We start from the raw sequence: 11217 nt of genomic DNA, 5'->3' as shown, positions 1-11217 counted from the left end.
TTATGGAAGAATAAATTTTCTCTCTCTCTTTATGTTTTAACTATTCTTTTTAAACAGACTCCCAGGCCACTGAACAGCTAATTTAGCTAGAACCGTCACTGCACATGTCTGTTGTCCCACATCTGAATGAATTAGAACAATACTCAGAAGTGACAAACGCTTCAGAACTCCTGCTTCACTTTCGAACACTGTTCGCAGCAATAAAAACTCAATCACTGAATGCTGAAATTCTCTGATTGCAAGACTCCAATTAACTCCCAGGATAGTGCAGAGATACCAGCAATTAACCCAAAAGGACTGAAGTATGGAAGATATGTGTCATAATTCAGTTTTTTTACCTGATATAAGGGTAATATTAAATATTTGGGCAGTAGGAAGATAAAGAGCCAAGTCAAGGCATTACAACATGATATTACTCTCTGAAAACCATATTCACCAAGAACCTTCACACTAACATGGAGTTAGCTAACGCTCTGACATTTAGCCACAGTGCCCATGAATGGCAAGTTAAACATCTGTCTGTACAACTAGCAGCTGTATTATTAGCTCCAAATGAAGCTGACATTTCTACGATGGAGTCATCAAACTGTATCTTTTGAAACAGTGTGAATCCTAACAAGGCCCTTCTGTCTGAGCATGATAAATGCAATTCATATGTAATATAATTGGTGGAAAAAATTTTTAAAGGAAAGGAATGTCAAGAATTATCTCTAGGCATGCAAGAAAAAGGAAGGAATTTCATATTCATTCTTACTATTATTTAACTTTCCCATCAAATATGTAGATACAATAGAATCCTGTTAGAAGACAACAAGTGACTAATAGTACATTTTCAGTACAAAGCCTCATTCTGAGTGCTTTACTGATATACATTCAATTTCTTGGCAACAGTGTAACTTGTACCATGATGGCTCTCATCTCCAATGAGCAGAATTTAACATGAATATAAATAATTCTGATAACTTCTGGGAGGTTGCACTGAATGAGGCATTTCTGAAATTCCCAGATATTCAGATATTAATCACATATCACAAAAAACCATTACCAATACTTTTAATGACAGAGATTTTTTTTACTGAAAATACACAAGTGCATGTCCAAATGTATGCTTCAGGCAATAGCTTAACATAAACCAAGGGTTCTCAACTGGTTTCAGCTTGGGACCCACATTTTCTCATGGTCATTAAGTTGCGAATCACTTTTATACAATACAAAACAAATAAATTTATTTTTGAAAAATACAACATACATATGCATGCAAAGTGTCTTTTTTCATTATAAAAGATGAGTACAAAGTCTGAAGAGCATTAATTATTATTATTACTATTATTATTATTTTTAAAAAGAGAATCACTGCATTAAACAGTACAACTTTTTGCAATATATACATGTGTCTGAAAATATCAAAAATATCAGGCTCAATAAAAGGTATATTATTCTTTCACCTGAGGATTTCAGTTCAGTACTGGAGTGAATCATCAGACAGTGTTTTCCCAGCCCCCATCTCTGTTTTTGGTCGAATGACTTTGGATCAAATACCCATTCATCTAACTGGTCCAGTCCTGCTTATGGCATGTCCTGCTTATGGCGGGTGTATGTATGCATGAAAACAACAGCTAGAGTTAAACACAATAGCATGGGCAACAAAAGCAGTGTGTTTTGAAGCCCTCACTTTGCATCCCTTCTCCTGTCACACAACCATGACAAAGTGATCCAGCATGCTTCTACATGTAGAGCAGACAATCTAAACCCCCATCTAAGCACAGAGACAGGGAGTACACACACACACACACACACACACACACACCTCAGCTCCAGCAAAAGAGCTCTTTATAATACCACCAGTGAGTTCACTTCTTGTTGGACTACACAAAACATCTGAGGAGCTGAGGATGAAAAGCACACCCACAGAGGTCTACGCTACCAAACAGCTGTGTGAGCTAGACAGAGTGAAGAGGTCTCAGCCAAGATGTGATTAGTGAATGAAACACATCTGATGTGAACTGCCTTTCATCAGATAAAAGTAAGGTCTTGCATGGATCTGATCCAGACCTCTGTCTACTTCAAGAGTCTGATCTAACACGTATCACTAAGCGCGACAGGCCACCACGAGCCACGAAGCAGGCTAGGAGCTGTGAGTCATCACCAACAAACCTTGCAGCACTGAAAGTTACAAAACACCCTAAAATCTATGAAACATATAGCTATGTGTGGAATAGACAATAGAAGTAATGTAAGAAACGCAAAGTAAAAGAGGCAGACACTATATATAAGAAGAAAGAAAGCAAAAAGAAAGGTGATAGAGGAAGAGTGCTAGTAGCTGTAATGAATTATGAAATGATTTTCCTCTTCCTCATCTGCTCCCCAAGAAAGCCATTCTCTGCAAGCCACCCCCCCCCCCCCCGCACACACACACACACACAAATTAGTGTGTGAACTATAACTCCTATATAACGCCCATAACTCTATCAGAGCTTTCCATGTGGTGCTGCCTTTGTCACTGTAGAAAAGAACAGGACCCTCCAATTCAACAACTTTCTTTAAGCATATTCTTCTGGCGTACTGCACCTTACACCATTCTGTGTGACCGCAAAGAACTGCAATTATTCCTCCTCAGACAGAGCAGTCAAACTAGATTATTTCCTAAACTCATTACTGGTACAAATCTTTTCTCTTTGTTTTTCTTTACCCTGAGGTTTATGATAAGTCACACTCATCCTAAGATGATATTTGCAAAAATCTAAAATGTACAAAATACAAAGTGGTGCAAAGTCTTCTCCATATTTGCAGAAGGATGTGTTAAAATGTGAACATTTTTTCTGAACTGTGTATGCTGCATACACAAGAATATGCAAGTACACGGCCGTCCAGTTTGGCCTTATGTCTACCAGAAAGACACACACAGACAAAGTCTGGCAGCATTCTCCTCATACCTGCTTCATGATGGCCCCTCTGAGGCATCCAGTTGAAAACAACATTCTATCAGCTAGCAGTACAGAAAACAGCTGAATGTTTTCAAACTCAGACTGGAATCCTAAGTGAAGATGGACCTTTCATCTCCAGTCTATTCTGAGTTGAGAAGTAGATTATGTGCCATAGTGTCTGTCACTCTCTCCTATCCTTGCCTTGGGTGGTGTGATAATAAGTGCACCCAAGACTGAAGGAGTTATGAATGCTCTTTAAGGACATAGCAGGGGCTGCAGACAAAGAGGACTAAGAAAAATGAACTCAAAACTACCTAATAACACTAGCACTACTTAAACACGCAACCACTTGACAGTCCTGACACCAGATATGCACACAACCATCTGATAGTCCTGACACTAGTTAAACAAGCAACCACCTGATAGTCCTGACATTAGTTAAACACAAAACTACCTGATAGTTCTGACAACAGTTAAACAAAGTATTTAAATGGCTGGTTCAGCAGATACACACAAGCATATTTTCAAGTTGTAACAGATGAACAGCACACATATACATATAAACAAACATTTTATTTCTAAAAATGAAAAAAAAATGTGCCAACAGATATTCATACTCTCAAAATGACTCACCCGTCTGCATCCTGGTAGTTGACATTCAGTTTCTTTGTCGAGCCCAGAATCTCTATGAAAACAATGAGAAGATGGTAGAAAAAAGCTCTGTCAGAAGTGACATATACAACTAATCTGTCAGCCACTGGAAAATTATGAAGCTGTTATGGCATGACACTTGCAGCTCAATGTCTCGTCCCCTATAGGGTCCACCTGGAGATTCATGGTGCCTTCTTTTTGATTTGTGTGATTTGCACTGAATTACCTATGGATGATGTCTGTTTGGTTACCTAAGAATATTTCTTTTCTTTTTTGCTGTTGTTCTTACATGCAAGCACAATTCTACCAAGTAAAACCTATATTAAAAGTGATTTTTACAACTTTTGGCACAGTAGTTCCATAGATTTGGAGCATTTGGGTTGTTGTCAGACAGAAAGGCCAATGCTTACACATTCAGTAGGGGCTTCCTCATCGATCATTACGGAACCAGGAGCTTACTTCAGCGATCCCCTTTCTGTAAACTCATGCAAAGAGCTGCAAATCTGTGGTCCTTATTTCAAAATTCTTGCTATAATGGTGGTGAGCAGACTGATATACGCCTGGTGTATTTTGTTGCTCCCATATTATGTTCACGAGGAATTTATACTCAGTTCATACCCAAACGAAGAGGTACCTGGCAAATTCATCTAATCTACAGTATATTTTCTTGTCACCCATGTGTCACGGTAAATTATGAGCGATTTAACAAAAAACCTATCTAACTTGAATGTGCCTTCATTTGCATAGATTTACATAACATTTACATAACTGTATGTTGTCTATTGCAAGGAAGCTAGATAGGTAAGATACAATATGTTGGAAAACAACTAAACTAGCTAGCTAACATTAGCTGTTATGACACAGTTTAAATTAACCTAGCTAGCTAAGAAGGTTTTAACAGTCTATAATAAGTAACTTAAAAAATGTAGTAACTGCGTTTTTGTGCTTGTCACTGCTGATATGCCATAGGACTGAAATCATGGAAAGACAGGGTTATTGTAAGCTTCTTTACCAAAAGAAGACATAGCCCGTCAGTCAGAGCCAGTCTGAGAGCAGGGAGAGAGCAACACCAGAGTGTGAAACTGAAACCAACGGAGAGGTCAAGAGTAGGGAAGCGAAAACCTTCCTTCACCAGGTCAGCAAAAAATTTAACTAACTGCATCATTTGTTCTCTTGATGCAATGTAAGGAAACATCTGAATTCTTACCCACTATATTGAGGAGGTCTGGTGGTTCAGTGGTGCATTCTCACCTCTACCAAAGCTCTCACAGTATGGCTCAAGGATCATAGGCTTTTCCTTTAATGTGTGACCCATTTGTACTTGTTATAGGATGTGAGTTTTGGCTACAGGTGTTAGTATTTGGATATATATGGACAATAAACAGAAATGAGCTCTGCATTTAAGATATTTTTAGGGTTAACACTCTACAAAAGTATATTCATGAGTGTCCTGCTGTAGAGCCATCATAAACAATATATGACTTGTGAACTATGTAGCTATATATACATCAATGTATGGCATGCTTGGCTCACACACGCAACACTAAAAAACAAATCCTAGAGCTGTAGCCGTCCAACAGTTTGCACCTTTCCTCTGACTTAGTATGACTCTAAAATCCTGTTCTCATTCATTCAAATAAAAGTAATGTTGACTGATGAAACTAAAGAGGGCTGCCACGCATTAGTCTATTTGCATTTTTATATTCACACCTTCTTAAGTAATAAAAAATACAGTATATCTGCTCTGTAAACTCTCTTATCTAAAGCATTTTCAATGATATATAAATTAATTATGAGTGTCATCTCATTGTCGTAGCCAGAGGCTTCTATCTAAATTAACTTCAAGTACCCACATGGATTTTAACTCACGTCTAGCCCCGCCCCCACCTGTCAAGTATACATTTTTTTTTCTAGCCATGTGTCTATGTTTTGGTTCCCCATGTGTTTCTCCCGCCCCATGATTATCATTCCCACTTGTTCAAGGCTGGTTATTGAATGTGTGAACACTGTTCCTGGTTGGGTTTATGCGAGTTTCTGGCTGTGAAGTCTGTTTCAAGTTATTGTTGGTGTGTTCTTGGTGATTGTTTTGTCTTTGTGCTTATCTGGACTCTGTATGTCCCTTTATTGTTGATATTAGGTTATCTTTCAGTCTGTCATCATTTTGTTTTGTGTTAATATGGATCTACGTGTTGGCTATTTGAACCTGGACCATGACCGCGACTCTGATTATGGATCTGCCCATAATAAACCTCGCTCTGCTCAGCACATGCACCCGCCCCATCGCTCACTAACATCCCAGGAATTACGTTAACGGTGTGAGCCATAGAATCTAAGACCTTCATCTTCATCGTCTTGGGTAGCTGTATAATTTTTGATCCACTTTGGAAAATGGGTAAGATGTATTACAAGTTTCGCCAGCAATCAAAAGGAAAAAATGACCTAGGTCACAGAGTGAATAGATGCAGAACGAGAGCTGTGTGTTTGAATCGTCTGAGTCTGCAAGCGCACTATCCCGTCAGATGCAGCGCTCTAGTTGTCAGCGTTTCTAAAAGCATTACACCTGCATTTTCTGCCTGTGTTGTCTTCTAACTGGATGAGACACTTCCTCTCTATTTCACACAATGCAATGTAAACCATGTGAATTTAATAAAATGTGAAATGTTTTATAAAACATCTAAAATTTAATCAGTAATCCATTAGAGACTGTATTTACAGCTTGAACATGTAGATACTGTTATGGTAGTCACAGTCCAGTAGGCAGTTAATTGTAATTTAAAATCTATATATTTAGTACTACCATACTTGACAAACTATAAAGGCAGGAAAAAAATGGAAAGGCAATTCAGGACAATCCCATTGTTTACATTTGTACATTTAAGTTGATGGTCAAAAAGTAAACACCAGTTTAAACAACTGTGAGCCACTTACCGGCCAGTAAACACCCAGCAGCTTGGCCCATCGTTTCTGTCTTTATAGATGTGATTTACCTACTGAACTCATTCCAGTCAAGCACCGCTTTCTCAATTCAGATGAACACTTGCTCCAACTCATCAGACAACATAAACCTCATACATCAGTCTCACTGGCTTCCATTCTCACTGCACCTCTAGCTCTGGTCCACTGGGCCCTACACAAGCTGCAGAAAGACCCTGTGTGTGTTTAACAATGCTTCAATAATAATGTGTTCCCTCCCGCATGGTGGGACGAATATGAGATGCACTGGATTCCTTTTACCCACAGTGTTTGGCATATAGTCAGTCAGAAACAATTCACTATCTATGAGCATCGAAAGGAAGTTCTACAATAACGATTTTTGTGCATGGTGTCTTTGAATCTTCAGTCTTGTTACTTTTTTTTTACATCTTCCTTCATGGAGCTGTTAGCATATTTTTGTAAAATTACTAAAATTGTTTAGTACTGAACTAATGCATTTTAATAAGAGTAATATTTCCATCCACACTGACCCCAAATATTTGATCTACCTCTCTGTTCTACCTGAGAATGACGGTTAAGATTAATCATGTGCTCTTGTGTCCTCTAATTGCAAATCCACTTCCCAAATGTTCTGCAGTGTAACATGGTACACAGTGTACAAAGTGATGCAGGCGCTAACTTGATGATGATGGCCATGCCTACGCCAGATCAGAAGAGCTTTAGCTTTAGACTCCATCCAGCTCATGTTGGCCTGATCACAGACCCCGTCGTGCTGCCCTACAGGGCTGCGTGCTGTGGCCAGCAGGCAGTGGGCACTCTGCCTATCCTGCGCTTCATAAATTACAGCAGAGGAGGGGAAAAGTTGCTGTTGAAATGGCTGTTGTAGGCCTGTCAAGAGGAGTTCAAGTTTCAACATGATCCAACATTCCACACATTGCTCACCCACCCTATGTCTCTCTATCCATCTCCTTTACACTCACACACACACAAGCACATTTTAACACAAACACTCTTTGTATCAGTCAACAGTGGTCTGTTCTGTCTGAATGGTGCATTGCATCTTATGTGGGCATCTCTTGGTGAAATGGGCCACAGTAAACTTACTGTGGTTGAGGTGTTCCTGAAAACAATACACTATATACAGTAGGTATAACAAAGTGACTAATGAAACCTAATATCAAACCATTCATTTCCAGTTGACTTACAGGTGTGTCACACTAAAAAAGATTAAAGTTAAATGCACATAAGCCGTTCTTCAGAATGTACGTATGTGCAAAATTTAAGATAAACTATGTGAAAGACTGGGATTCAGCAAGGGACAGACAACGTATAGAGTTCAGTGGTCTATGTGTGTGCATACGTGTTTACAACAGCATTAACCAATATTAATTATTAATTGATTAAACCATTAAAATTAAACCATTTACCAATAAATAATGTCCAAGATCAAAAAGTCTAATCAATAGCCAACACTCTAGTTGGTCTTCATCCTGTGCTTGTCCATTGACCCCTTCACTGAAATAAGTTACAATAATCTGTAATAGCAAAAACTGACCAGCTGGTCTGTGTTACACCTCTACATTTTGGAATATGTAGAGAGCTGGAGAGTAATTCCTTGTCCATACATAGCTAGCTAACTGTCAGTGCTGGCTTATTGCCCAGAACAGCAACTAAATCCATGGGGATGTGTGGCACTGTGATTAGACTGTCTCGCTAAGTTCTGCAGCTGAGTTCATCCCTCACAGTTTCTATTAAACACAAAAATGGCCAAAGAATACCAAGACCAAAAACAGTAAGAGAACTTCCAATAGCATAGAACTTCGAATTTCTGACCAAAAGGAAAGAAAAGACAACCCCATGTTGCAAGCCATGTTTTGTTAAGATGATTGTGGTGATTGTGCACTCTGTTAATTAGTCCAATACATCATTTAGATTGAATTAGATCATATGAAAGGTCAAGCAATGTAAAATATCACATCACACATCACACAAATATCACACATAGCACCAGTAATGACTGGAAAAAGTACTATGACAACTTCTTTCTTCAATAAAACAACAACATACAAGAAATTTTATCTATTATCCTGACTACCTTACAAGAATGGGCTACATTTTGTAATGGTACTTTGCACTGCATAGGCCTATAGTTTCGGCAATGTAAGCAGCCACCTACTGCCTCTGTTATAGCTTGTTAGCTAGCCACCATGCTGCTGTATTCCATCATTTGACAGCATCTGCTGGTGTAATGTTGCATTTCCAATTACATTTATAGCATTAGGCAGATATAGTTGTCCAGAGCAATGTACCAAAATACCTTGTAATCTCTATAGAAGCATACACTCATGAGCATAGGTTAGTGTAGTCCAAATTTGTAGTTCAAATCACAGGTTCCAAGATCCAGGTCCTACAGATATTAGGATTTTAGATTACTCACAAACTAAAGGCCTTAATAACAATGCAGGAAAATGGCCCATCGCCATGCTGGGCTACCCTATAATTTCATTTACATTTATGCAAACAAATGTGTTTTTACATGGCTCATTCATCACAATGACTCTGAAAACAGTAAAAAGGCCTGGTGATTGACCCCAGTTACAAAGACATTTTTAGATACATGTGATGAAATAGTCATCAGTTTTTGTGAAGAAAAGAAAAATTTGTTATAAAAATATATTGATAATATAAAATTCTTGATTGTGTTAGATTACGAGAACCCCAACAACATTTGGCAGTAAACCACGTAAGTATTATTCCTTCAAACTGTCAAATATTTTCCTTCTGGTTTGTGTCCAGGACTTCTCAGCCCAGGTGACCAGAGGGGAGCCTAGTCAGCCAGTGAGGGACTCTCCTCTCTGCACCATGGCTCTTCCCGGGCTGTACTCCCTCTCTGAGTCAAGGAAGGAGGCTGAACAGCCTCAGCACACCAGAGGGGGCTCCCCTGAGCCTCCTCTGAGACGCCATTCTTCCCAGTGTTGATGGAGTGCGGTGTTGACAGCGGGGAGTCTCCTCCCCTGGACCACGATGAAATGAAGGACCTCTCCGGCACCTCTGAAGAGGAGGAAACCACTGCCTCTCCCATCTCGGAGATGGAGGTGGAGGAAGAAGGCTGTGCCCCTCCCCCGGGTTCAGACATGCTCCACCAAGGTGCGGGGTCCTCCGAACCCAGGAGGTGCTCTGCCGGGTGTGCATGCAGCTGCCTTGACCGAAGGCCTCTGTGGAGGAGAGGGCATGGGAAGACTCCGACCTGGAGGTCAAGGGAGGAGATGAACCCCTCATGCAGCAAAGGTGCGCTCTGCGGCGAAGGTGCTCCACATGGTTAAGACACACTCAGCAGCAAATGTGTGCTCGGAGAATAAAGTGCACATCGGGGAGGAGACCGAGGTCAATGCTCCAGGGGCACCTCAGGAAAGTGAGCACTCTGTAACTCCCAAAATCAGGGCCCGTCCCCCCAGCCAAGCCCCAGCACCCAAGGAACCTATGTCTGAACCTGCATAGCTGAGACTGTGGGGGGTATGTTTGTGTCCATGCCAGAGTGCACCTAAAAAATTGGCAATATAGCTTACTCTCGTCTCGCAGTCTCGCCTCCCTCGCTGCAGTACATGGAGACGGTGCAGCAATGATGATTCTAGATAAAATGGAGGAATGGCTGAAATTTTTTTACTCTGAATAATTGATATTATAATGGATACTGAAAATATTTTTCTCCACCTAGTCCCACCTTCCTTAGCACAGAAGGAAGCTAAATCCTAAATTATAACAACCTATCAAGAATGTAATGTGAAAGCATTTTTTGTACTATGATGCTTTGGGTGAAAAACATGATTGTTTCAAATCAAACCATACATTTATTAATCATAGATGGACACTGTACATGGACTGTTAAAGCATATATATATAATTAAACCCAACCTTTAACTGTCTGTGCCACCTATTCTAAGATATTGGCTAATCACGCACAAAAACATCATAATGAGAGGATGTGTATTGATGCATAAATGGCTGTAGCCTCATTATTCATTGCATCATTATAAAATAAGGATGATCAAAGGAGAGAAATTGTGCAGCCACAAAAGTTACTTCATGTAGACATTCATTACCACAACACTGCCATCCCCAGCTCCCTCAGGATTGATCCATAAACAAAAACCAGCCACTGAAGGAGAGTGTCTGTGGACTTGTGGTCAGATTAGCCTAAAGGATTCACTGGCAGTCTGCTGTAGCAGCCTACTGTTTTTCACATGTTCATTGAAGCTACATAGCAAAGATATGAAATGAGGCCAGACTTGAAATATATGCACGTCTTCAGTTGAGAGATACTCATTATATTGAATACTTTAATCTTCCTTTCATCACTGTAGATTTCACTGAATATTCAAAGGCCAAGATTCTTGGACATAAACAACTTGATTGCTTATTATCTAGCTGTAGCTTAATCAGAAGCTAATTTGAATTGACCGGCATGGCCCATATACTGGCAAGCTGAGGGGTTCCACAGCAATACTGAAAATCTGTCCATCCATCCTGAAAGAAGTGGATCAAGATTCAGATGTGTACAGACTTGCATGACTCACTCAGTGCAAACTTAGACTTAACTTTCTGCATGGAAATGAATAAACCTTGATCCCACAGTGTATCAGCAAACAGTTGATCCCCACTGGACTGCTATTTTAAGGCCAAAGGCTACAGCAGATATAGGTTTCACAAA

General features: G+C 39.8%; 1 protein-coding gene across 5 annotated transcripts in view; it reads right to left on the bottom strand.

The window, feature by feature from the left end:
- LOC143510427 (caskin-2) overlaps positions 1-11217 on the bottom strand; it is a 29255-nt gene that overhangs the window by 15430 nt on the left and 2608 nt on the right. For 4 of the 5 annotated variants that reach the window (XM_076999767.1, XM_076999770.1, XM_076999766.1 and 1 more), the window contains exon 3: positions 3558-3609. In XM_076999767.1, the coding sequence (XP_076855882.1) occupies positions 3558-3609 (52 nt within the window). Of the gene's footprint in view, positions 1-3557; positions 3610-6503; positions 6882-11217 lie in introns of those variants that run through there. The other variant, XM_076999768.1, reaches the window with a different exon arrangement.

This window comes from Brachyhypopomus gauderio, chromosome 3 (genome assembly GCF_052324685.1).
Source record: "Brachyhypopomus gauderio isolate BG-103 chromosome 3, BGAUD_0.2, whole genome shotgun sequence".
In the NCBI taxonomy this organism is placed as follows: domain Eukaryota; kingdom Metazoa; phylum Chordata; class Actinopteri; order Gymnotiformes; family Hypopomidae; genus Brachyhypopomus; species Brachyhypopomus gauderio.
This window is presented reverse-complemented; position numbering and strand designations above follow the sequence as displayed.